The 27902-nt window shown below is 50.2% G+C and overlaps 1 protein-coding gene across 3 annotated transcripts in view; it reads left to right on the forward strand.

The window, feature by feature from the left end:
* RIMS3 (regulating synaptic membrane exocytosis 3) overlaps positions 1-27902 on the forward strand; it is a 44928-nt gene that overhangs the window by 9884 nt on the left and 7142 nt on the right. For 2 of the 3 annotated variants that reach the window (XR_005202371.1, XM_017541823.1), the window contains exons 2-7: positions 8279-8458; positions 13835-14082; positions 19727-19868; positions 22255-22367; positions 26049-26150; positions 26472-26611. Coding sequence is in view for 2 of the 3 variants with exons in the window: in XM_017541823.1 (XP_017397312.1) it covers positions 13866-14082; positions 19727-19868; positions 22255-22367; positions 26049-26150; positions 26472-26611 (714 nt within the window). In the remaining variant the exon portion in view is untranslated. The remainder of the gene's footprint in view (positions 1-8278; positions 8459-13834; positions 14083-19726; positions 19869-22254; positions 22368-26048; positions 26151-26471; positions 26612-27902) is intronic. The other variant, XM_037743210.1, reaches the window with a different exon arrangement.

Below are 27902 nucleotides of genomic sequence, written 5' to 3' on the forward strand. Positions count from 1 at the left end.
CTCGTGATCCACCCACCTCTGACTCCCAAAGTGCTGAGATTACAGGCGTGAGCCACTGCACCCAGACTAGGAGCCTGTAGATTTGGCAAAAATCAGTGAGGTGGCACACAGTGTTATGCACTTAATGCAAAATTGGGAAATGGTATGGGGATGTCAGAAATATGTACAGTTGGCCTAGATAATTTTGAAGATCCCTTCCACCTGCTGGACAAATCGAGAGGTCTCCCCCTGCTGTACTGGCCTGCTCTCCTCTGCTCACTTTGAACCCTGGCTGGGGTTTCTTTTGGAGGATCCTGCCATGATTTCCCTGTAGACAGGGTCCCCAGGGTGGGCAGGAGAATTTGTGCCATCGTTTTCACAACCTGCTTGGGATGGGGGCTCTTGGAGATGGGGTGTCTGCATGTGGTAGGATGCTACCTCATCTCTGAGGCCAGGACTTGAGACCTCCTGGGGGGAGTAGAGACTGTATACCCCACAGTTCTCCTGCTTCCCATGGGTAACACAGGCCTCAGGGAGGCCTAGGGAGCAGTGAGGCTTTGGGAGCCACAGGTAAGGGCAAAGCTGCCACTGGGGCTTCATGTCCCAGAGCTTGGGGCTCAGGGACAGTGAAGCAGGAGGCTTTGGAGCCTCATAGGTCCCTCTTCTCCTACTCCCCACTTTGCCCAACAGTTTGTGCCAACTGCCTGTCCCTGGGAACTCACAGCAGATCCCAGGGGGCCTCAGAGGACACAGTGGATTCTTCCTCAGGGCCCACGAGCAGGCCCAAAGTAGAGAAGGTAGATGGGAAGGAGGGAGGGAAGTCCTGTCTGCCCCCTCCCTAGTCCCATGTTCACAGTGGGAAGGGTGGCCTGAGCACCAGTAGGATGGAGGGCCTGGGTAAAGTGGGTGTGTGCTTGTGTATCCATGGTGAATGTTTGAGGGTCTCTGTGAAGGCATAATGTGTTTATGTACATATGAGAGAGAGAGAGAGACAGAGAGAGAGAGAGAGAGTGTGTGTGTGTGTGTGTGTGTGTGTGTATGTATCCCTGGCGAATGTAGCTCTGTAGCTCACAGATATGTCTGAGGGTCTCTGAGGGCATATTGTATGTGCACTGTGTGTGTGTGTGTCTGTGGTGAATATATCTTCATGCGATATGTCTGCGGTTCTCTGTGAGGGAGTTTTTGTGCAGCTTGTGAGTTTGTGTGTGTGGCAGGGTGTGTCATGGGTCTGTGTGTTGTGTGTGAGTCTGTGGTAGCTGCATCTCCATGCCATGTGAGTCTGATGCACAAGGTGTGTTTTGATGTGCATGTGTTTGCTCGGTGTCTGAGTGCCTGTCTAGGTGGATTGCCTGCTGGGTGTGGTGTGTGCCTGTTGTTTTGTGTACGTCATCGTCTTTGTACAGCGTGCGTCTTGCTCTGTGGTGCGTCTGATCGGCCGACCGAAGGTGTATGGCGTGTGCGCGGGTCTTTGTGCCATGAAACGGTCCGGGGGATGGAGGGATTGCAGGGAATGCGTGCACATCTTTGGGCGGTGTCTGTCTGGGCTGGGGCCGAGGCTGTGCTAGGTTTCTGAGGAGGGTCCCCAGGGTGGGCAGCAGGCGCGGGCGGCGCCTTCCGGCTTGGCGCGGGGCTGGTAACTGGAGCCCCTTCCCCCCATGAAATATTGATTGGGTCTCGTGGGCGGTGCGGGGGAGGGACGGGAGTGGAGGGGAGGAGGACAGGGAGGCGGGGGGGAAGGCGGGCCGTCGGCCGCTGTCCGTGGTGCTGCCGCGTCTCCCCCAGCGAGGGCCTTGGTGCTCAGGCGAGAGTGGGCCTGGGTGGGGGAGAGTTTGTCCCATCCACCAACACCCTAAGGGGGGGCCCTGCCTCTCAGGATGAGCCTGCCTGTCTCTTCTGCTGTTCCCCACTCCATCTAGGAAGGGAAAACAGGGGAAACAAATGTGTATCTTATTGGGATCCAGTATCCACCAGCTAGGGTGACCATCTGGCTGGGTTTGCCTGGCACAGTCCTCATTTTCACCTGCGGTCCAGGTATGATTGTGAGTATTGTCCCTGCTCATCCTCACAAGGGTCCCAGGTAGGTGATAAATTATGTGCTTACCTGTAATAAAGCTTTGATCCAAAGACCTTTTCCTAGTCGCTTCTGCTCTGCCCTGGGAGTTCTCCAGCCATGTGGGCACATAAGTGTATGTATTTGTGTGTGTGGTGGCATGTGTGGAAATTGTCCTTCCTGTGTAAGGACTGAGCTGGAATAGGTGCTTCAGAGCCCTGGGCTCCGACTGCACCCCAAACCCTCCCCGGTGCATCCTGCCCCCTTTTCTTTCAGTCCAAATTCTGCTTTCCATTCCAGCTATGCTCCTTTCAGGCCTGGGCTTCCCCTGTGCCTTAGGGAGGGAGTCAGGATGCCTCCCTAGCCTCCGTCCTGCATCCTAAGTTGGAAAGCCTCCTTTTTGGTCTCAGTATCAGGGTGTTATAGGGCTTCCAGCTTGGCCATCTGTATACTCACAGCATCTTCTGTGAGTTCCTCTCCTACTTTTCACCATGGACTCTCCCTCCTTCAGTTGATTCCCTCTTCCTCATACCTCTAACTGTGAGTATTACCTCTCAATCTTTCCTCACTCTGTGCTCTTTTCTGGGCATTCTCCTTCCTTCCACACCCAATTTTTTTCTTTGTAGAATACACCCAAATCCTGCCCACTCACCTTGCTCTCTTGAGTGCTAGTGAATCAGCTTACCTGGCCAACACCTGAATGCGGGAGTTGCAGCATTATCTCAGACCCATCGTGACTAAAATGGGGATTCATCTTCTCCTTAAGCCAGGCTTTTTTCTCTAGGACCTCAAGCTTTGCTCATGGCACCTCTCAACCCCATCCTTCCTATAAATCACCTTGGATTTCGTTTTTCCCTCTCCCCTGCTTTGCCCCCTCACTCACTCTAGACAATCCCCTAACCCCACCCATGACTCCTGGCCACATTTCCTCTTCGCACCTCACTTTCTGAAGCAGTGCAGCTCATCTTCCACCATGGATGTAACAGACTCCTGGCTGCTCTTCCTGCTGTCAGGCTTCTTTCTGATTCTGCACTCAGTGTCAGATTGATCTCTGTAAAGCATTACATCTAAATCATGTCAGATTTCACTCCTACAGGATGAAAGCCAAGCTTCTTAGCCCCACATTTGGAGCCCTGCACTGGCTGCTCCCAGCCTCTTTCCAGCCCTCTGTTCCACAGTCGTACCTACCTCCTCTCCAACTGCACTGCTCTGTTCACCAGCCTCTGAACACAACGTTTTCTCCCTGGGCCTTCCCAGTAGTTGCCACCTCTTTCCTTTAGAACCACCTTTGCTTTTCCAAACCTCACCTATCTTTTGAGGTGCAACTACTGGGATGATGCCTTCTCTGGTCTTCCCCTCCCTGAAGTGTTCACTCTTTCTGCAGAACAACCAGAGCAATGTCTCTTCATCTCTCAGTGCCTTGGGTGGTCCATGGACCAGCAGCATGGGCATCACTTGGAAGTTTCTTAGAAATGCAGAATCTCAGGCTCCACTTGTGACCCATGGATCAAAGCAAGCTCCCCAGGTGATTCACCTGCACATTTTGATTTGAGAAGCACTGAATAGTGTGGTCATTGAGGACATGATTTTGCTTCTGTTTGGGGGAGTCACTTTTGGCCAGGAGTAGTGGTATTCTCCCGGTACCAAGTTTCACAGCCGCTGTAAGGAGACAGGTACCACATCTGGCCAGATCTTACAAGCCAAGGGAGGGGGTGAATGGTGGAGATGGCTGAGAAGAATGTGTACCCTGGCTGGCTCCTTCCCGCCCATAATCTATACCTTGCAAGGCCCCAGAGCTCATGCTCTGTGAATCTGACTCCGGAAAGCACTCTAGTGACACGAGGAGGAATCAATTAATCAATAAAAAGCAGTTATCAAGCGGATAGAAGAACTTTTCCCTCTTCACAAAACACACATTGGTGGAAATGCCTGTTACTTTAATGTATGTTTTGAAAGGAAAAATACGTGGTTTTGGTTTTTTCTTTATTATAACATTAATACAGTTTCCAAAGTAGTAACTTAGGAAAACACAATATGTCACATGGAGAAAATAAAAATGACTCACAATGCTATAAATACTGCTAATTTAATGTTTTAGGTTGCTATTCATTCATTCTACAAATATTTACTGAGCCCTGCTATATGCCAGACCTGTGCCAGGTACTAGGGATTCAGGGTGAAGAAGACGACAGGGTTCCTATTTTTAAACAGCTCACAGCCAGGGGGCGGGGTGTGGGAGACAAGCTCGGAACAAGAGGAACAGCAGTGTGTTCATTTCCTAGGCAAGCTGCAACAAAGTGCCACAAACAGGATGACTTAAAACAACAGAAATGTAGGTTCTCACAGTTCTGAAGGCTACAAGTCTAAAATCAGGTGTTGGCAGAGTTGCTTCCTTCTGTGCTCTGTGAGGGAAAATCTGTTCCGTGCCTCTCCCCTGGCTTCTGGTGACAGGTGGCAATCCTTGGCGTTCCTTGGCACGTTGACGCGTCACTCCCATTTCTGCCTCCATCGGCACATGGTGCTCTCCCCGTGTCTGTCTTCACGTGGCCACCTGCCTATAAGGACAGTGGTTATATTTGATGAGGGACCCGCCCTTCTCCAGCATGACCTCATCTTGTCACATCTGCAACGGCCATGTTTCCAAACCAAGTCACATTCTGAGGGACTGGGGTTTGAGCCTCAACATTTTGCAGGGGGACACAATTCAACTCATAACAGACAGGAACAGTACAGAGGGAGTTATGGGGACTAACCTCATCTGGGAAGACTTTCCTAGGAAATGACCTTGAAACTTGGATTGAGCCAAGAGTAGGGTTTGGCCAGGCAAAGGTGGCGGGACAGACAAGTATGGGGTCACCAGATCATGGGGTTGGGGGCAGAGAAGAGCATGTCAGGCAGACAGGAGACAAAGTGCCTCCTTTTTTTTTTTTTTTTTTTTTGAGAAGGAGTCTCTGTCACCCAGGCTAGAATGCAGTGACACAATCTCAGCTCACTGCTGCAACCTCCACCTCCTGGGTTCAAGCGATTCTCCTGACTCAGCCTCCCAATTAGCTGGGACTACAGGCATGCGCCACCATGCCCAGCTAATTTTTTGTATTTTTTTAAGTAGAGATGGGGTTTCACCATGTTAGCCAAGATGGTCTCGATCTCTTGACCTTGTGGTCTGCCCACCTCAGCCTCCCAAAGTGCTAGGATGACAGACATGATCCACCATGCCTGGCGTTTTTATTTTGTTTTGGTTTGGTTTTTTTTTTTTTTTTGACAGGATCTGGCTCTGTCACCCAGGCTGGAGGGCAGTGTTGCCATCTCGGCTCACTACAACTTCTGCCTCCTGGGTTCAAGCCATCCTCCCACCTCAGTCTCTTGAGTAACTGGGACTACAGGCATGTGCCACCACATCAGCCTAATTTTTGTATTTTTTGTAGAGACCAGGTTTTGCTATGTTGCTCAGGCTGGTCTCAAACTACTGGGCTCAAGCTATTCACCTGCCTTGGCCTCCCAAAGGGCTGGGATTACAGGCATGAGCCACCACACCTGGCCCAAGGTGGTATTATTGAGGACTGAAAAGAAGTAAATGTGGCTGGAATACAGAGTAGGGGCAAAAGGCATGGGACGGGCTGGGAGACTGGAGAGGAAGGCAGTCCCCAGATCACATGGGCTGTGGACCTTGGCGAGGGTCTTCTCCTTTGTCCTGCAGGAAATGGGAGGCTATGAGAGGTTGTCAAGCAGGAGAGATTCATTCTGTTCTGTAGGCTAGCTCCTCCCAAAACTGACTCAGGCTGTGTTGTTGTTCTAAGTCCCTGATTCTGAGGAAGGACACACATCCCTGTCCTCAGGAGCCCCCAGCTGAGTGAAGGCCCAGAGCGACCCTGTCCTGGGAAGGAGGCATGTCTGTGACCCCAGCAGCCCCTAGTAGGTACTTCAGGAACCTGGTTCTGAATGGGAGACAGGGCTTACCCAGCCCTGGGTCTGCCTTACCCTTGTGTGTTCGGAGTCCTTAGAATTTGGGTTTGAGTCTGACCACCCATCCCCTGCACTGCCGTGAGGACTGTGACTGAGAATGTATCTAGGGCCCATATGGCATCCTGAGGCCCCGGGGGGACATCAGGGGCTCAGTCTTCTAGGTCTTGCAGGGACTGTGCCTTCAGCACCCTACTCCCCTCAAGGAATGTCTGGAGTCTGTATTGCCTTCCTACACAGTATCCAGCCTCTCAGGGGTGCTCAACCCATCCCTTACCATGGCCCTCAGAGGGCCACTCCTTTCCTGTGTGTGATGGGAAAGGGCCTACCCTGCCCAAAGCTGCCTGTCCCTGCCTTGCCTGGGTTGGGTGGGCCAGGCTGGGCGGAGGAGAAGTGGGTCAGCCTGGTAGCCATGGTGACAGCAGCTGCTTCCTGCCAGCCTTCTCCTTTCCTCACCGCAAACCTCACCAATGAACTCCTTTGTCCAGTCTGGTGGGGATGGGGGCCAGGCGAGTGAGATTGGGGGCTGTGGTGTCTATGAGTGTGCATGTGGGTTCAAATTCGCACACACCTGCTCAGAGGTGGGGTGTGTGCCTTAGCCAAGGGAGCCCACGGCTCTGGCTAAGATACTTCCTGCTTCCTTGCCCATGGAGCCATAGGGCTCTTCCTGCCTTTCTGGACTGGGCAGGGGCCAAATGGGGGGAGTGTGTGTGGGTGTGTGCAGGTGTGTACACATGTGAGTCTGTGAATGACTATGGCTGTCATTGTGGTTGCTTCTGTGTGTCTCTGTGTATAAGTGTCTTAGTGGAGGTGCATGTGCATATCTGTGTGCACATGTGATTGTGTCTTTAAGTATTATTGATACAGGTCTTTGTGATCACACATTTGGAATTGTGTGCCCCATGTCTCTTCCTGCATGTGTGTGTGTGTGTGTGTGTGCATGTGTGTGTTGTGCACAGTGTATGCCAGCCCGGCTTGGGAGAGATGAAGGTCTGCACAACTAGGAGAGGAGCAGTCTCTGTGTGCTGCCCACGCTGGCTGGGTGTGCTTCCTTGGCACAGACTGCCTTCCCCACCACAGCCACCTACCAACCCATCCCCATGCCCACCTCTCCCTGAGTGGGGACAGGAAAGGCTAGAGCTGCGGGAGCCCCTCCACCCTTTCTGTGAATGCAGGCACTAGCCTCTGATAAGGGCACAGATTGGCACAGGAGATGTGGTGGGCCATCCTGGTGCTGGATGAGGTTTGGGCCAGGGATCTCAGATGCCAGACCCAGCATCCAGCAGGGGTCAGGAGCTGAGATACTGGCACAGCTTCACAGGTCACCTCTCATCTCAACTGAAAAGTGCAGGACCCTGACCCCAGACTTCTGGAGCACTCAGGGTTGCAGTGGGAGGCAATTCTCTTAGTCTCTGGGCCTTCCTCTGATGTGGTTGCACCTGGCGTGGACTCTAGACCAATAAGAACTAACACCTGGACAATTCTTTACAATTTATAAAGGAATCTTATTAGTAATAATAATGTAACTGCCCAACTGATGATCATTTAGCATGTCCCAGTTCTTGTTTTGTAATATTTTATGTAAGAATCCTAAAGCAGACATTATCGTCCCCACTTTCGAGATGAGGAGCGTTAGGCTCAGGGGATTTGTTAAGGAAGCCCTGTGTCATACAGCTTTTAAGTGGCAGATCTAGGTTTTGTACCTGTCTGTCTGCCTCCAGAGCATGTGTTTCATTCACCCTGCCTTTCTGCTCCTCTTTGTCTCATCTGACCCCTAGTCTAGCCGGGAGAGTTGGGGAGGGCCCAGGTGGCGATTAGACTCGTTTTGTAGAGGAGGGAATGGAGGGAATGGTTCAGAGAAGCTGAAGGACCTGCTCAGGATCACATAGCTGGGGATGGAGCCAGGAGTGTGTTCCCCAACTGCTGGGCATGTCATAGAGTGTCTGGGGAGGAACAAAGACCCCATTAATCAGAGGGAGGTTGGAGGAAGGAAGGATAGGGTCTAGAGCTCCATAGCAGTTTGTCCTGGATGAGTCTCTCCTGTGTTAAAAATCTTAAAGTTGTGGGTCTTTAGCAGCTTGGCATCCAAGTGCCTAAAGGAACATTAGGGAACCCAGGAGTTCTGACAATTTTACAGAAGAGGAAATGGAGAACTAAAGAGTTTAAATGATTTGTTCAAGGTCACACAGCTTCTTCAAAGTCTGTCTTTTTATGCCACAATCTAACAGAAGCCCTTAAGGGCAGATGTCTCACCTAGCCCTTCCTCTAAGCTCCCCTCTTCCCTTTCAGACCTTTTTATCACATCACTTCCTCCTGGGAGCCTGCCCTGATTGCCTTCACCTCATTTCTTGAAAATTGGTGTTTTGGCAGAAGTCAATTGAAGCCTTGTGCAAATGCCATAGGGGTGTGCTGTTGGGAGGGGCACAGCCCCCTGTGATGCGGAACACCAGGCTCACATTCATCAGTTTGGTGAGTTGGGTTTTCTTCCAGGTGAAGGATGGGGAGGGAGCACACGATAGGTGATGTGAGACCTGAGATTTAAGGTACTTAGGGTTGGAGCTCTGATTCTGCCACCAATTTTTTGTGTTACCCTGGTGCGTCTTTTCCCCATTCTGGGCCTTGACAACCTGTTCTGCAAAATGAAAGGCTCCGTCTAGAATACAGACAGCAAGTCAGTTTTAGCTCATCAGCTGTTTCTCCTCAGCTGGTGCTGGAGCCCTGTGTTGAGAGGGACTCTGAGGCTAAGTCTGACCTTAATGGGAAAGGGAGAGGTTAATGATGTCCACTGTGAGTAGAGGTTGGGGAGGGTGGTGGGAGCCTCAGTTATTTTTTTCAGTCCCTTCCAGCCTAACACTCCCATCGCCCTGTGATGCATTCCTTGGTCTTTACTGTTGGAAAGGTGGGTGGCTAGGTTCATCTTGAGCTTTTGGGTGGCCTCGAACTCTCAAAAAATTCTCATCTGGTTAGACATGCAGTTAAGGGGATTGAGGGGCCCAGGGTAGCCTGGCAGGGCCCTGAGACCTGCTGTTGTCAAGGCTCAGGTGAGGGTTTGGAGGACCCTTTTAGAAAACTGAGACCCCAGGGTAGAGGCCAGGCATCCAAGGGCTAAAAAGAAAACACAAAGCTTATTCCTGGGGAGTAGGGAAGGTCTCTTCTGGCATAGAGTTTTGGCAGGAGTGGGGGCAGTAGCTGTGTCCCTGGAGGATAACTGAAGTTTCTCTGCTGCTGTAGTGATAGCTGGGAGTCAGCAGGAAGAACCTCAGAGTGAGGTCTCTGTCACTCACTGAGATCATAGGACAGTTTTCTTCCTTGAGGTGCCATGACCTGGGCTGAGAAAGGGACAGTCTGCTCTGCTCAGAAGCAGGGGAATTGGTGAAGTGACTTGCATGGGAGGGGTATAGTTCATTTAGCAATCATTTGGAATCACCAACATGTGACATGGTATGTTCTGTGTCCTGCCCGCTCCTCACCACTCTGCCTCAGTCTCCCCACCTTCCCTTTTCCATCCTTGTGGTCTGATGGCTCAGGGGTTGCTCTGCAGTGGATGTCCCTCCTTTTAGGTGCCTTGACTAGAACTCTGGCATGTCCCTCCTGAGCTAGACTGGCTGCCAGAGAAGAAACTAGATCTCTAACCTTCAATGCAATGTGAAGGCTGGGCCCTCCCAAGCATCTTTCAGTTCGTAGACTCAACTCTCCCAGTCAAAAGGACTTTTAGAGATTACTTAATCTGACCCCTTCATTTTACACCCAGATCAGACAGCCGAGGCTCAGAGGACTTTACATAAGGAATCTGTTCACATTCGAATCCCACATCCTAATTCCTAATCCTCCTAACCTGCCCTACCAGGACTTCTGGCCCACAGGGTCAGTCCTAGGGCCTTGGGTCCAGTGCTTTGGGTCTGGCTCCTCCTGTCCCCTTTGGGGAATGGCCTGCAGGCTGGGCCCTCCCAAGCATCTTTCAGTTCTCCAGGCCCCCTGGTTGATCCCTAGATGGTTAAAGATGAGAAAATAGCTCTGAATAGTACAGTGACCTTGATGCCAAACCAAATGCTTGTCAATTCCATTTATTATTCATGAGGAAACATGAGCCCCTGGGTTGGCAGGGTCAGGAATTTTGTCCCTTACCCCTTCCTGTTTCACCCCCAGGGGTGGTGCTCTCTTGGTCCCAGAGGCTGTGCTAGGGAAGCTCTTTGCTTCTCCAGCTGTGGTCCCGTTGGGTTTTCTACTGCCCTACAGTCACTTTCCTTGCAGTTTTCTCAGAGGGCCCGGAGACCCAGGACAGAGCCTGAGCTTAAGGGCCGGGCCTACATTTTTGGTTGAAGGGAGAGGGGCTGCTAAGCATTCTCTCTTTTTGGAAACAGGAGACCTGGGGTCAAGTCCAGGCCTTGCCTCTTCTTAGCTGGGTTGGACAGACAAGTCCTTTACTTCTCTGAGACTCAGTTTTCTCATCTACAGTACAGAGATAACCACACACCTCCCAGAAATACTGTAAGGAGTAAATTAGACCTGCACCATGGCAGAGTCACAGTATCAGATAAGCCTTCTCCCACCTTCCACCAAAAGACCATGTAGATACCCAAAAAACACACAAACTGGCACTAGAATTGGAAACTCAAAAGAAGAGATCATCATAGGCCCCAGTCCAGGGGGACTTTCCATTAGCTGCAGGGTTGATGGGGATGGGGAAATACAATCCAGGACTCTGCACCCATCACGGTGTGAATGAGACCGGTCCAGGCAGCCACAAAGAAGGCAAAATGAGGCTTTAACTCATCCCTGCTGTCAGCCGCACTTTGCCAGGCTGTCAGGAGACATGCTGACCAGGTGACCAGGTGACTGTTCTCAGCTGTCTGGGGACTGTCTTCCTTATCCGCAAGAATGGTGCCTTTCCCCTTTCACCCGTTCTCTCTCCCCTTTCTCTGTCCTTTTGAGAAAGTGGGCTCCCTCAGCATACCAGGCCTGAGGGCAGAGGATCAAGCAAAGTGCCCTGAACCCTGGGATGGTCAGCTGCCCCAGGAAAACCACTGTGGGGTAGGACAGAGCCAGGAGGGTGCTAGGTGCAGGCCATGCTGGAGCTGCTGACCTTCTTGGGTTCTGCCTGTGCAGAGGAGACCGACTGCAGTCAAACTGTGGAGGCCAACAGCTGGAGATCCCACCTCTGTTCCAAACACAGCAACAGACTCCTGCAGCCCCTCCCTCAGAGTGATTCTCAGGGCCCTCTGTCCTCTTCCCTAGCACGTAGTGTAACCATCATTAAATATTTAATTGTAGAATTCGTTATTTACTGTCTGTCTCCCTCTTGGACTGGAGGCTTTGGGAGGGCAGGACCAAGTTGGCCTGGCTCACTGCTGTATCTTTGACACTCATCATGGGCCTGGGAATTTTAGGGGCTTAAATATTTGTTGAATACAGCTAATAGGGAGAGTAAATGTCTATATTTTAAAAAGGAATTTGACAATAGATTCCAAGAATCCAAACGACATTTATGACCCTGGTGTCAGGTAGGATGCTTTTGGAGGTGACAGAGAACTCTGATTCAAAGTGGTGTAAGCAATGGAAAATGTATTGTCTCACATAATTGGAAGACCAGTGCAGGGCACGCCCTAGGTGTGGCCTGAGGTACTTTCTGTCTGAGTGCTGTCTGTTCACAGCAGCACTGGCTTCGGCTTACGGCTGAGCCCACTCTAGGGGGTAGGAAAGAGAAGGACAGAGGGAGAAAGAGAGAGAGCCCCCCACCTCTCTTATAAGCATGTAATCCAAATCTTCCCCCCTTGGACAAATAAGAGTTGCCAAGGTGAATGCCATTCACATATCTGCCTCTAAAACAAGGGGTGTGTGGTACCTGAACAAATCAGCCCTCTGTCAAAAAGCAGAAAGAGGGAATGGATTCTGGGGATGCTCCTAGCAGTTTCTGTATCCCCTGACCCAGTCATTCCATTTCGAGGAATCAGTCCTAAAGAAATAAGCAGACAAAATCCATGTAGAAAGATGTTTAGGCCGGACACGGTGGCTCACGCCTGTAATCCCAGCACTTTGGGTGGCCAAGGTGGGTGGATCACTTGAGATTAGGAGTTTGAGACTAGCCTGGCCAACATGGTAAAACCCCATCTCTACTAAAAATACAAAAAAAAAAAAAAAAATTGCTGGTCGTGGTGCACACCTATAATTCCAGCTACTTGGGAGGCTGAGGTACAAGATTCGCTTGAACCTGGGTGGCAGATGTTGCCACGAGTGGAGACTGTGCCACTCCACTCTAGCCTGGGTGACAGAGCGAGACTCCATCTCAGAAAAAAAAAAAAAAAAAAGAGAGAAAGATGTTTATTGTTATGTTTATTTAAAGGAGAAGAAAGAAGCCGGGTACAGTGGCTCACATCTGTAATCCCAGAACTTTGGGAGGCTGAGGCAGGCAGATCACTTGAGGTAAGGAGTTCAAGACCGGCCTGGCCAACATAGTGAAACCCCATCTCTTACTAAAAATACAAAAATTAGCTGGGCATGGTGGCATGCGCCTATAATCCCAGCTACTCTGGAGGCTGAGGCAGCAGAATTGCTTGAACCCAGGAGGTGAAGGTTGCAGTGAGCCGAGATTGCGCCACTGCACTTCAGCCTGGGTGACAGAGTGAGACTCCATCTCAAAAAATAAATAAATAAAAATAAAAGAGAGAAAAGAGAGAAAGAGGAAAGAAACTTGAGCCTGATCTAAGAGGTAGCTGTATTGAAATACTTAAGTCAGTTATGCTGCTTCTATGCAATGGAATATCATGGTAGCATACATAGTGTTAATGACATTGGGAAATGCTTATGATATAATTTTTTGTTTGTTTGTTTGTTTTATTTTTTGGTTTTTTGAGATGGAGTCTTGCTCTGTCGCCCAGGCTGGAGTGCAATGGCGCAATCTCTGCTCACTGCAACCACTGCTTCCTGGGTTCAAGCAATTTTCCTGCCTCAGCCTCCTGAGTAGTTGGGATTACAGGCATGCACCGTCATGCCCAGCTAATTTTTGTATTTTCAGTAGACAAGGGGTTTCACCATGTTGATCAGGCTGGTCTCAAACTCCTGACCTCAGGTGATCCACCCGCCTTGGCCTCCCAAAGTGCTGGGATTGCAGCCATGAGCCACCTCACCTGGCCATGATATAATGTTAAATGAAAAAATACCAGAATATAAAATAACATTTGCAGTATGAGTTCAGTTATTTTAAAAAATGCATGGAAGGGTAGCTGGAAGGGAATAGGCTAAAATGCCTCTCAGGAGTGCAGTAAGGGGTGATTTTCTTGCTGCTTTGAGCTTTTCTGCACTATCCCCTTCACATAGAAGGACCCCACCAGAGTCTGCACAGGCTGCAGCCAGTTCTGTTCTCCCTGTTCTTATTATTTTCTATGAAAATAACCACTAATACTTACTGAATATTTACTCTAAGCCTGACAGGCACTTCATATGCATTATTTAATTTGGTCCTTACAACAATCCTATGAGCTAAGTGCTTTTATTTCACATCTTGCTGAGGTGTTCACTGAAACCCCCAGAGGTTTGGTCACAAGGTCACACAGCTAGTGTGTAGAGGCCTTTGGAATTCAAGCCCAGGCTATGTGACTCCACAGCCTCAGCCCTCTTTGTCAAACCAGGTCACCTGTGAGGTTCTACATAGCCATGTGCTAATAGGGATAGTCCCTTTTATTGAGCCAGACCCTGTGCATGCCCTTGACATTTGTTTGTGCATTTAAACCTCACAGCCTCAGAGAGGTCAAGTGACTAGCCCAGGGTCATGCAGCTAGGAAGTGGTGGGGCTGCTGTAGAGTCATCCAGGTCTGACGTGGGATCCTTTTTTTTCCTGCCCACCTTCAGAGCTGCCTGAGGCCCTGCTGCCCCAGGGACCATGTTTAACGGGGAGCCAGGTCCTGCCTCATCTGGGGCCTCCAGGAATGTGGTGCGGAGCTCCAGCATTAGCGGTGAAATCTGCGGATCCCAGCAAGCTGGGGGCGGGACTGGGACCACCACCGCCAAGAAGCGGCGGAGCAGCCTGGGTGCCAAGATGGTGGCCATCGTGGGCCTGACTCAGTGGAGCAAGAGCACACTCCAGCTTCCACAACCTGGTGAGGGGGCATGGGACATGGTGGGGTGGGGGAGAGGGATACTTTGCAAAGACAGTACCAGGGACTGCCCTGATGGGTCTGCACTCCCATGCCCACAAACACTTATACTGTGGCCCTTCCCATACACCAGGTGCTGTTCTAGGTCCAGTATGTGTATGGACTGATTAAATCTCCATGGAGCTCTATGAGGCAGGTACCAAAGCACAGAGAAGGGAGGTCAGATGCTCCAAACTACACAGCTAGTAGGTGGTGGAGCCTGGATTCAGACTCTAGCAGTTGGGTTTCCTAGTTGATGCTCTTAACCTTTACACTCCACTGCCTCCGCACACAGACTTAGACGTTAACCAGTCATTATTTATTAAACAGCCTTATGTTCCTGGCACTGTGTAAGCAACACCACAATTTTACAGACACATACAGGCTCAAGATTTAGTCTCAGGCGCTGGGTGCAGGACTCACACCTTAATCCAGCACTCTGGAAGGCAGAAGAGGGAGGGTCACTTGAGCCCAGGAGTTTGAGACCAGCCTGGGCAACATAGCGAGACCCCTGGCTTAAAAAACAAAAAAAGATTCAGTCTCACCTGTAATCTCCCAGTCTCCTAAATGCAAATAGCCAGGCACATGCAGTTCTGTAGTCCCATGTATATGTTACAAAGCACAAGGGAGACACACACAAAGATATGCAACTTGTACAGTTACATAAATAGAGCGCTCAGTTGCTCTGGTAAGCTGCCCACATTTCCAGGGAAGCACAATAGAGTAATTCACACTGTGCATGGTCACAAATAAAACCAGTCATGCAAACCACACAGTCACGGCCCTCCGATTACAGATGCATGACCCAGATCACGGAAACATGTCACACATATGTGCAAGTGTACATCACAAAGCCACATTCACACACCTTAACAGCTCCATCCTCATCAATTCAGTATCCTTTTTCAGACACCTAACTGCAGAATCTCAGTTATGTTCAGCCTGGTGGGTGACCACCTCGTGACATACCTAGACCCCACATCACAGAGGAGCCAGCTCTACCCACCAAGACCTCTTCACTTTGTGGCATCAGCCCAGACACCAGCTGGTTTTGTTTTAAAATCTCTTCCTGCTTATTTTGTTCAGAGTAACAACTTCCCCAGAAACCTTCAAATAGGCAGCTGGATGGGATGGTGAGGGGGCGGGGGCTCCGGAGGATCCAGGGAGAATGCTCATCAAGGCTCCCAGTTGGGGCTGGGGGTGGGGGACTTTTCCAGGCCTTAAAATAGATTTTTACAAAGCCCTTGACAGGACCACATTGGCTGGTCTTTTCCAGCAATCAAGCTGTGATGTGGTTTCTGGCGGGGGAAAGCTATTATAGATGGGGAAGGGGCTTGAGGTTATCAGAGCCCTAGAGTGGGCGTGGCCTCTGTGAATATGCAGTTTAGGCCTGGTACTAGAGATGGGGATTTGGGGGATGTAGCAGTTGGGCTGGGACAAGGAAGGGGCTGGGACAGAACCAAGGATTGAGATTACGATTGGGAGGTTGTAGAGGTGTTGGACCCCAGGAGTCTGGCTTCAAGGAACCAAGCCCAGGAATCCAGCTGATTCAGCTTCAGACCCAAAGCCTTCTTCATGCCCAAAGTGATTTGGAGAGTTAGTCTTTCAAGGCCAGGATAGGGGCCTGAGTCACTGGGAGAACCTTCCAGTGATGTGCCTTGACTTTACAGGCTGCAGGCAGGAATTGGAGCAGATACCAGGAAGACCTTTCATCTTGAGAAGAGATGAATGATGATGGGGCTTCTGAATCTCTGTCTCCTTGGTATGCAAGTGCATGGCTGAAGGACTGGAGCTAGGGGAACTGCCCAGATGCCCTTCTAACTGAAGGTTTCTGTGCATCAGCTAATTGCTGAATGTCAGAGCGGGGAGAGTCCCTTGTGATCATCTAGTGTGCCATACTTACTTTATTGATGAGGCATCCAGAGCCTGGGGAGAAAGCATGTTCCTGGAGAATGACCTCATGTTCAGAGCCACCCCCTGTCATTTACTAGCCGGGTGACTAAGGCAAGTTACTTCACCTCTCTGAGCCTACTGCCTTGTTTGTAGAATGGGGACAATGATACATGCCTTGCATAGTTGTCCAGGGGATTAAATGAGATAGAGTATGCGAAAGCACCCAGCTTCATCCTGGCATATAGTGTAGGCACTCAGCAAGGTGTCGATGCTCTTATTATTTCCTGCTGTTGTACCATCAAGCCAAAAGAGAAGTGAGTTCTCAGCCTCCACACCTCTGCTCCTTCCCTGTAGCACACTTCTCTCCATCTAGAATTCCTTCTCCATTTTTTGCCCCCACGCAAAAAATGAGGATACCAGTGTCCCAGCTCGGACCCTCCCCATGGGTTGGAGTGTCTGGTGCCAGAGGAAAGACTCTGGCATTGGCTCTGGAAACTGTTCTGGGAAAGACCCTAGAAAGGTGCCCCCATTCCCGACAGATGGGATGGCTTCATTCCCTGCAGGGTAGGCTGTGTGAAAGGGGGAAGAATTCCTCCCCTGGACTCGGTCTTCTGGGCTCAGGTCTGCCCTTCACAGGGTCTCTGTCCTCCTAGTGTTTCTGTACTGTGAATTGGCTAGAGCCCCTGCCCATCCTTCTTTGTTTCAAAGCCTCTGCCCTAGTGCAGGATCCATAATGTCTAGCCTGGACGATTGCACCAGCCTCCTCTCTCGTTCTGCCTCCTGCCTGCCTTCTTCCACTTTATTCCTCATGTTGCCCTAGAGTAGACTTACAAAAACTCACTTTAGAGGGCTAGTTCTGGCTCTGTAACTCACCATGGGACCTTGGGAAATTTACTTTCCCACTGGGCCTCAGTTTCCTCTTTTGTAAAATGGAGCTAAAATGCTCTCTCTCAGTTTCCTTCTGGATCTAATATTCACTAAGTTGTGGGAGCAGTGAGGAGGGTGGAGTCAGAGCTTTGGGCCCAGGAAACAGGTGGGTTCTGGTCTGGCAACTGGCTGGATCTGCAGACGACCATCCTGGGCTGTCCCAGTCCCTGCGCAAACGGAGCTAGTATTTTTCAGGACCAGGGACAGCGGTTTACCCCTTCTGGACTCTGAGATCTGGGTCAGGGTAGAGAAAGGGTTCAAAACCATTCCAGAAGATGCCATAGGGAGTGGTGTTACAGGCTGTGACTGCCCCTCCTTTGATTGTGATGGGACAGATGGGATGGTTCCTGGAGTTTTTGGTCTCTGGAGCCCATAGAATTATTGCAAGCAACTTGGCTTGTTTCTCTAGGGAGAGAGAGATAATATAGCTATTCCTCAGATCAACAGGGGTTGAGACTGGACATGTATGAAGCCAGTGGAGGGATCATCTCTGAGATTGCAAGAGCTTTCTCCTCCCTCTGAAGTCATGGAGCTTAATCTCTGCTGCATCACTTCTCAACTAGATGGGGGATTGGGAGGGGAGTGAGAAGAGCATGACAGCAGACTGGGAGTATGTGGGGCTGATCTAGTCCCAGCTCTCTCAGCACCTGTACCTCAAGCTCCCCAGCTGTGAAATGTGGGGGAAGGGGTAGCCAAAGTATCTCTAACATTTCAGGATTCTGTGACTCCTCGACTCAGGGTCTCACACTGGGTTTGGACAAGTCTTAAATCTAAGAAGGCAAATTTGCTCCCAGATGGTCCAAAGCTTCCCCAAACTCTGAAAGAGGAGGGTTGAGGTCTTGAGGAAGTGAGCCTCAGGCTGTGTGCTGTGAGGTGGAGATATGGAGGCAAGGGACCCCCCCCGTCCCCTGCCACAGACCCATGTGTCTCCTAACTGGGTTAGAGAAGACGTAGAGTTAGGAGCCAGGGACAGGGAGAGGACCTTCACACCAGCACTATTACCTAGGCCTCTGTGTGTGAGGTGGGTCAGACACCATTTGTGGGTTTTCATCAACATATGTGATTGAATGGGAGGGTTCAGTTCTAAGTGTTACATGTGAACATCATGTGTCCGTGACTTGACTGAAGGCAGCAGAGTACATCATGTGTACATGTGACCAAGACCTGGTAGGACCATTTGTGACTGTGTGACTGTGATATATAAATGCAAGTAGGCTTGTGTATGAGATTACTGTATTCACATACGTGATTGCTCCAACTCACACATGTGTACTTATGCCTCTCTGTGTGAAAAAAATATGTATGAGCTAGTGCGACTCTGTGTGTGTGTGTGTGTGTGTGTGTGTGTGTGTGTGTGTGTGTATGAGAGAGACAGACATGTTGATGATGTCATGGATTCCTGAATGTGCTATTCTAGTATCCCAGAAGCTGGGATGATTTCAGAGAAGACATTCCTCCTCACCCTGCACCCTGTTCTCAGCCTGTCCCACTGCCCACCCTCCCATCCACTAGTGATCCTAGCCCTCTCAGCCTGCCCTCCAGTGGGGACTTTATGAAAGATAAGCAAATGAAGCAGGAGGAATAAAGTCTCCCTTTTCCCCTGGGGTCTTGAACATCCCCACCCCAGCCCACCACTGGGTGCAGAGGAAGAGAACTGCCAAAGTAACCAGCTCCCCGCTCCCCAATGCTTTCAGGGGCTGTGTTGCCTGTCCTGCCCTGGGCTCTCCCCCTCCCTGTAGGAAACTCCACCTTAATTCTCTTGGCCTCTAACCAGTGACAGCAAGTGGTTCTTTCGGTGCAGTTTCTATCTGAGGGCCACTTTCCTCCCCATCAAGCTCCTCCAGCAGCCAAGCTTTAGCGGGGGAAGTCCCTGCAAGCCCTCAGCCCGTCTCCCCCATCCGCCCACCCAGGAGGAGCGGGTGTCTAGAGGGACCACACTGCAATGCTGAGGAGGTTGCCATGGAAACCCAGGCAGGATGGTGTGCTGCTGGGTGAGGGAAAGCACCCCATGTTCCCTGCAAGGCTGAGCGTCAGGCTGGGCTATGGGGGTCGAGGCCCTCTGAACAGGAAGCACAGGGACACAGGGTTGAGTTCTCACAGGCCAGCTTTGGGGGTTCTTCTGCAGACCTTTTCTCAAAGACAAAGGCAATTCGGGTCAACCCAACAGTCCCTCTCTGTCTTGTTTCCCTAATGGCCAGCTCCCCACACACGTCCTCTCCATGTTCAGCCCTGCCTAGAGAAGGCGGGTTTGTTTGAGAGTGGCCAGGCTTCCCATGGGGGCTTTCCTGTAGAGCCTGTAGAGGTATCAGAGGTGAGTTGTGGGGTCTGGGTGTGATGGGGTCTGCAAGGGTGCCTGGAAGAAGGAAAGTCAGTCTGAGAATCCCAGAGAAGATAAACTTTCCAGAAGACAGTGGGAGGAGGCACACTTAAACTTTGGGACAAGGGCTGAAATCAAGGGGGAAGGTGCGAGTCAGGGGAGCCTGATGAGGGTGAGGCGAGGGCCCCAGCTGCGGATCTGTGGCTCTGCTCGGTGGTGCCATCATGACTGTGCCTGCAGCCATCTTTCTAGTCTGCTCTGTCAGCATCACTGCCCTGAGCAGGTCCAGGTGTCAGGCTGCAAACCAGCTCTGAGGTCAGCTCAGCCATACCCCTGCCTCTAGTCAGAGCCCTGCTCATCCTCCCAGTCAACCCCCCATACCAAGAGAGTGACTTCAGCAGGACTCTCAGAGAAGCCCCATTCATAATCTGACCTTGTTTCCTCTCTGTGCTTGGGGTGGGGGGGTCACAGAAGGGGCCACCAAGAAGCTGCGCAGCAACATCCGCCGGAGCACGGAGACGGGCATCGCGGTAGAGATGCGGAGCCGGGTCACGCGCCAGGGCAGCCGGGAGTCCACTGACGGGAGCACCAACAGCAACAGCTCTGACAGCACGTGCGTGCAGCCCCGCGCCATGGTCCCCTCCCTCCTCCTCGGTCCTCCAGTCACAGAACCACTGGGCAGGGTGGGAAAACCTCCCAGTTTTGTTTCCAGCTAAAACGTCTGGGTCCTCTGTGTCTCTGCCTTCCTTCATACCCCTCCCCTCAACACTCCGTGGTTGGACCCCAGGTCTTCCTATTGTTCCCTCCGGAATATCCAGATACCCAGGAGCTATCAATTCCTTTTGTATGTTTCAGGAAGGGACCCTTACCTCCCACTTCCTACTCACACACTGCCCTGCTCTAGAGGAGAGGGTGGAAAGGAAAATGTCCTAAAATCCGTTTACATCTAAAACCACTGTTGCGGCCCAGATGAGTGGCATTCTCTCAAGCAGCTTTGCTTAGAGCTTAGGGAAGGAGATTGGACTAGATCAATGTTTTTCAGACCATGGATGGTGACTCATAGACAGGAAGCAAAATAGGTTTAGTGGGTCAAAACCAGCATTAGAGAAAGAAATAGGCATATGTCATGAAGTGAGAATAAATTGCCTTGTGAACTTTTGTTTCCATTTTTTATATATAGATGCACACAGGTCTGTCATGATGTTAAATCTCCTTTCTTACATGTAGGTTGCATTAAAAAATCTGAAAGTCACTGGGTTAGTATTCCCCCAGATCTAAGTCTATGAAATTATAGTTGTATGACTAAGATTTTCTGCTTCTGCTTCAAGCCCAGTGACTTCCAGGCTCAGGATTCTGTGGCTCCATTGATTGAGATTCAGTGATCGTATGTCTCAGTGCTGCACCTACTTCCATGAATGCGAGTCCTCTCAAGCATTTATTACATCTTCCCATGTGCAGAGCATGCCTGGGCATTCTCAGATCAGTGATTCTTAACACTGGGATCTATGGGCTGTGATCAGACCAGGAACAATGACCATTTAACACTTACAACAACCCTGAGGGTTGTGGGTACTACCGTTATCTCCCTTTGACAAGTGGAGAAACAGGGAGAGGAAGAGGGTGAGGCACCTTACCCAAGGTTACAGCTATTAAGTGGTGATGGAGTCAGAACTGGAATTAAGGCCATTTGATTCCATGACCTTTGTTCACAATCTCCACACTCTCTATATCCAGCTCCTAAAATTCTGTGACCTTGAGAGTCTCAGATTTCATTGTCCTAAGAATGTGATATTAGGCTATTGTTGACCATGACCAATAAATGTGGAGCCTTGAAGCCCCTCCCTGGGGGATGGAGGCTGGGCCTAGTTGGGGAGAGACATAGGCTCTCTCTGAGAAGCATACATGCCTGCTTTTTTCCTCTCTGCCTGCCACTAGCCAAGGGGGACTCAAGGCCAAACTGCCTAGTAGGAGATTCTTCCTTGGACAGGCTTTTATTGCTGTAGCCAGGAGCCTGGGCCTTTCTAGGAGGTCTTAGAATTTTGTTCTATCATAGCCCCTGGGCAGACCAGGGCCACCCCTCCCTCATCTGTCCTTTCTCAGCTGGCCACACCCAGAACATTTAGGCTGGAGCGCAAGAGAAAAGTAGCACTTTCCCCTTGATGATAACAACAGCAGCAACCGGAACTATCATTTAATGTTTCCTGTTTGTCTGGAACTTTCACCTGCCCTAATTCTCAACATACAAAGCCCTGTGAGTTGGGCATCATCTCTGTTTTGCAGGCAAGGCAATCTTACCTTTGGGAGGCTCTGTTTTCTCATCTGTAAGATTGGGTAATAGCTCCTACCACACAGAGTGGTTGTAAGGATTAAATGATATAACACATGTGGAACTTTTAATGCACCATTGGCACCTGGCAAGCTGTCAATCACTGTCAATTGTTCTTGTTACTGTTTCTAGACACCCACACAGTCACGGAACAACCACAAACCGCCATCACTTGTAATTCACCTCAACCCTGTAATTGTGTTATTTTGGTCTTAGTTGCTGTTCTGGGCACCACCTCATGTTTGACTTGGATTTCAAACTTATGGTCAACTCAAACTTCAGTCCTTGTAACTTGTTCCAGGCATTGAAATTTCCAACCTATGTCTCTGGTTCTTGGCATTGACATGCCCTGGTGAAGACACAGGTGTCCATCAAGCCCTGCCTTGTAAGGGTCACTTTAGAAGTCCCTGGAGCTTAAAGGATTAAACAGCATCATTATGTTATTGTTATTAGTTTTCTCAAATGCCATCAAAGTATTTTTCTTCAGTGTGCAGAGATGAACAGTTCTGTTTGTCCTTACCCAGAGTAGTGCAGTCATACTGTGTAGAGTAGAAACTGAGGCACAGAGGGAAGTGCCCAGGACCCTAGGGGCAGAGCATGGCAGTCTGCCAGCCACACTGTCATCCTCACGTTGCCCTGACACCCTCACACACCCCTCTGCCTTCTCCTGCAGGTTCATCTTCCCCACCACCCGGCTGGGGGCTGAAAGCCAGTTCAGTGATTTCCTGGATGGGCTGGGACCAGCTCAGATTGTGGGGCGACAGACACTGGCAACACCACCCATGGGTGAGTCTTACTGAGGGCAGATTGAGTGGGGTGATGGGACCATGCAGCAGAAGGGTGAACTCAGTGGGGGCTCTGCATCAGCCATCATAGAGTTTATTCTATCACCAGTTCTGTGTGATCTTAAGCAAGTCACTTCCCTTCTTTGAGCCTCAGTTTCTTCATCTTTAAAATGGGAATAATAATATCCACTTGAGTTCCACAGTCTAACAATTTACTTTATTGAGCTCCTGTTAGATGCTTTACATGAGGTATTTCAATTGAGTGCTTAGGAACTGTGGCTTATTTGACTTGTTACACCCAACAGTGCCTGGCACCTAGAGGCCCTTTAGTAATTTTCTTTTCTTTTTTCTTTTTCTTTTTTTTAAGACAGAGTTTTGCTCTTGTTGCCCAGGCTAGAGTACAATGGCACGATCTCGGCTCACTGCAACCTCCGCCTCCTGGGTTCAAGCTATTCTGCCTCAGCCTGCTGAGTAGCTGGGATTACAGGCATGTGCCAGCACACCTGGCTGATTTTGTATTTTTAGTAGAGACGCGGTTTCTCCAAGTTGGTCAGGCTGGTCTCTAACTCCCGACCTCAGGTGATCTGCCCGCCTCGGCCTCCTAAAGGGCTAGGATTATAGGTGTGAGCCACCGTGCCCGTCCCCTTTTGGTAATTTTCTTATCACTCTTCCTTGCAGCTAGGAAGTATATTTGGCCCTCTGTATCCATGGTTTCTGTGTTTGTGGATTCATCCAACCTTGAATAGAAAATATTCAGGGAAAAAAAACATTCCACAAAGTTGCAAAAAGCAAAACTTGATTTGCTGTGTGCTGAGTACTACCCTGAATCCATGCAAATAAAGTGATGTGTAGGCATTGCGCTAAGTATTATAAGTATAGTCATTTTCAGTGTGTGAACATCATAGAGTGTACTTACACAAACCTAGATGGTATATATCCTTTTTAAATGTATATGTATTTTTTCATATGGAAAACCATATATCCTAGCACCATTACGGAATATCAATCATTTCCCCATTTGATCTGCAATGACAATATCAAGTACCATATGTCAGGTTTCTCTATATGCTCCATTATAATCTTATGAACCCACTGTCATATATATGATGCATTTTTGACTGAAATGTCATTATGCGGCACACCAGCATAATCTAGAGATGATTGAAAGTATGTGGAAGAAGCTGTTTGCAGTGGCCTGTGCCTGTAGTCCCAGCTACTCAGGAGGCTGAGGCTGGAGGATTGCTTGAGCCCAGGAGTTTGAGACCAGCCTAGGCAACATAGTGAGACCCTGTCTCAAAAACTAAATAAAATAAAGTGTATGGGAGGATGTGCATAGATTATATTCAAACACTATTTTATTTTATTTTTAAGATGGAGTTTCACTCATGTTACCCAGGCTGGAGTGCAATGGTGTGATCTCGGTTCACTGCAACCTCCGCCTCCCGGGTTCAAGCGATTCTCCTACCTCACTCTCTCCAGTAGCTGGAATTACAGGCATGCACCACCACGCCCAACTAATTTTTTGTATTTTTAGTAGAGACGAGGTTTCACTATGTTGTCCAGGCTGGTCTTGAACTCCTGACCTCAGGTGATCCACCTGCCTCAGCCTCCCAAAATTCTGGGATTACAGGAGTGAGCCACCACGCCCAGCCTATTTTATTTTCGAGACAGAGTCTTGCTCTGCTGTCCAGGCTGGAGTGCAGTGGCGCCATCTCGGCTCACTGCAACCTACCTCCACCACCCGGGTTCAAGTGATTCTCCTGCCTTGGCCTCCTGAGTAGCTGAGATTATAGGCATGTGCCACCACACCCAGCTAATTTTTGTATTTTTAGTAGAGACAGGGTTTCACTGTGTTGGCTAGGCTGGTCTCAAACTCCTGATCTCAAGTGATACTGCCTTGGCCTCCCAAAGTACTGGGATTACAAGCATGAGCCACCATGCCTGGCTGCCACTTTATATTAGACACTGAAGCATCCAAGGATTTTGGTATCCCTGGGTTGGGGCAGGGTAGGGTTCTGGAACCAATGGATTCTAAGGGATGACGGTATGTCCTGAAGCCTACACTTCACCCTGTTAGCTTCAGTCTGTTTCATGAGCTGTCAGACAGAGCCTCCCTACCCTCTCCCTCCCTTAGGTGTCGGCTGTGTTAGCTTCCAACAGCTTCTCCCCAGGATAGCTCCTCCAGAGGTGCCTCCTCACCTCCACCCCTTTCCCATCTGTCTGACCTGAGTAGCACCTGACCCAGCCCCCATCAGGACAGTGCTTGACCTATGTCCCTCCCAGCAAATGAGGAAGCCAAGCGCAGTGTCCTGCAGCGAGTCATGTAGTGGAGCTGGGGTTCCATTCCAGGCCAGGACTCCTTCCACTCCACTGCCCTCAAAAGCTCCCACCCAGGAGCTCCTGCCGGCTGGAACGGGAGCCCATGGGGACCCTCAGAGGGTCCGGTCAGCTGAAAGCAAGCACTGCGAATTAGCCAAATCCAATTCAAGGGTTTGGCCCTTGAATTGGATTTGGCTAATTCCCAGTGCTTGCTTTCAGGCTCTTAAGGGTCTGGGGAGCTTGCTTTTCCCAGCCCTAGACCCAGCCACAGGCTGGGCAGCAGTGAGAGGAGCCAGACACTTCCATGAGGCTAATGCCCCGTGGCAGCCAGGACCATTTGCGTGTGGTACCCCCTGGTGCCAGACCAAGGAAAGACAGGTTTGCCTTGTCCACCTTGTTAGTGATGCTACAGTGAGACCTGGAGATTAATTCCCAAGACCTTCCCTTCCCACTTCCCCACAAGGAGGTCAGGAATAGCTGGATGGAGGTGGATGGATTCCAGGATGTCTCCTGAAATTGGTAAATCCCCATCTTCCCTAGTATACAAATACAAACAATTGCATGATGGCTCAGTGAATCTAAAAATGGGTGACCGAAACCAAAGTCTGGCCCATTTGATTCCTCTGGACCAGGCTTTGATTCTGCACCGCTGTAAAGGACTTCATTTTGTTCCAAGTGACTGACTACTACATAATTCCAAATTTTGCCAACCAGTGTTAAACAAAGCTAATAGTTCCTAGAAATCAGGTAACTGACATAACTCCCACACACAGAAATTGCCCTCCGCTGGATAATCTATTCTGTGGGAGTACAGTGAAGATTTCTTCAGCCGGCCACACTCAGGAAGTCTGCTGGCCTTTCCTTCCTCCGTTGTTAATGCACTAGCAGGCCCTCATTGTCAGGTAGGGCCTCGTGTCCTGGGCAGGCTTTTAGCTCAGTGCCTCTTCAAATGGATGCTGTTTCAACACAGATGTCGAAGGAGGTGAAGAACAGCCACTGAGCCCACAGCCTCCCCTGTCTTCCTGACACAGCAAGCTCTGTTGCCCAAATTTCCTATTCTGCTCAGTAAAACAGAAGCCTCTCAGCTAGCCAGATACAAATGGGGACTTGGCAGCCATCTTTTGTTACCCAATCATGCCCTTGAAGGTCATGTCCCCACTCCACCCCAAGGGACCTATCAAAGGATCTCTCAGCTGCTTTAAAGTGGTCTCCTGAAAGCAGTTCTGACCCATGTGGTTGGTGCCATCTTGTTCCCTTTCTAGTGTTGATGTAGCCTCCTCTGTAGACTGGCATTCAGTACAGCAGCTGGCTGGCCTGCTCCTTGGTCTGGCCCTGCCTGGACTCACCCTCTTCTTCCTTTCAGGAGATGTGCACATTGCCATCATGGACCGGAGCGGCCAGCTGGAGGTGGAAGTGATTGAAGCTCGGGGCCTGACCCCCAAACCAGGCTCCAAATCCCTCCCAGGTGAGGGATTTTGGAAATGGGGTCCTGACAGGGAGGGGCATAGAGCCATGCTCTGGGTCTAGCAGGTCCTCAGCTCCCTTTGGTCTAAATCAGGATTTTTGACAGTGGAGTCACTGCTTGCCTGGAAGGCCAGTGACTAGGGTGGAGAGTAAGGGAGGATGGAGGAACCAGCACTTGAGTCACCTCTTCTGCCTGCTGTCCACTGGCCGGCTCATTCCATGCACGCGGCTCACCTCCAGGATCACCTGGAAGTTAGGGGATGGGCAGTCCACAGCTATCTCTCCTGGATCCCTCTCTGTCATATGTTCTCTCCTCCCTTAGCCACCTATATCAAGGTTTACCTGCTGGAGAATGGGGCCTGCTTGGCTAAGAAGAAGACAAAGATGACCAAGAAGACTTGTGATCCCCTGTACCAGCAGGCTCTGCTCTTTGACGAGGGACCCCAGGGCAAGGTGCTGCAGGTGGGTGACACAGTGCCAGTAGGACAGAGTAGTAGACTCTTAAAGACTGGAAGTTGTCAAAGTTTTTCATTTATGATTTATCCTGTGCCAGGTGCCGTGGTAAGTGCAATAATTTGCATTACCCATTTATTTTCACAACCCTGTGAGGTATTATTGTCCCCAGTTGATTCATAAGGGAACCAAGGTTTTGGGGGTAACCAAATTGCTCCCCAGGTTGCACAGCTGGTAGGTAGAACCAGGACATGTGTGACCACTGCCTCCCCCTTCCCCGGTGCTAACGTCCATTGCACATCAGTTTAGTGCCAAGCCTTGTGTTAGGTGCTTTCCAAACATGACCTTATTTCATCTTGCAGATGATTTTGTGAAGTAGGTGTGATTCTCTCCACTTTACAGAAACAGAGTCTCTTACAGATGAAGTCACTTGCTTGGGGGTGAGCCCAGGCCAGGTGACTCTCATCCCAATTACTTGAGAGCAACAGAGGCCTTCTGCACACTTGGTATTGTTAGCCCTTCCTAATCCTGGGAGGGAGGGATCTTCATGCTCATTTTATAGATGAAGAACCTTAGGTCATGTGGGGATAAAGCACGGTGGTAGATCAGTCTCTGGGCTCAGTCCTAGGTTCAGATTCCAGTTCAGCACTCGTTAGCCATGAGTAGAATGTCGTGAAGATTAAACAGAGGATTGCATATAGAGTGCCTGACAGATAAACAGCTACTCAGTGAGTATTAACAGTCATGGTGGTGGCTGCTGATCTTGCCTGAGGCCACGAAGGTAGCAGAGAAGAGGCTAGAGCTAGGGGCTGTCTGGGCCATCCAGCTTCTCATCTAGGGCTGCTCCTCTGGGCTGAGATGGTTCTGTGGAAAAGGGCCTTGGAGTTGCAAATTTAAAGAACTGCAGAGCCAGACACAGAGACTCGGGAGGCTGAGGCAGGAGGATCACTTAAGCCCAAGAGTTTAAGAGCAGCCTGGCAACATAGCAAGATCCCATCTCTAAAGACGTGAAAAAAAAACTAACTGGTCATGGTGGCATGTGCCATAATCCCAGCTACTTGAGGTGACAAGGCAGGAGGATTGCCTGAGCCCAGGAGATCAAGGCTGCAGTGAACTATGATTATGCTACTGTACCTCAGCCTGGGTGACAGAGTGAGACTGTCTCTTAAAAATTAAAAATAGGCCGAGCGCGGTGGCTCACGCCTGTAATCCCAGCACTTTGGGAGGCCGAGGTGGGTGGATCACCTGAGGTGAGGAGTTCGTGACCAGCCTGGCCAACATGGTGAAACCCTGTCTCTAT

This window comes from Cebus imitator, unplaced genomic scaffold (genome assembly GCF_001604975.1).
Source record: "Cebus imitator isolate Cc_AM_T3 unplaced genomic scaffold, Cebus_imitator-1.0 Scaffold136, whole genome shotgun sequence".
NCBI lineage: Eukaryota > Metazoa > Chordata > Mammalia > Primates > Cebidae > Cebus > Cebus imitator.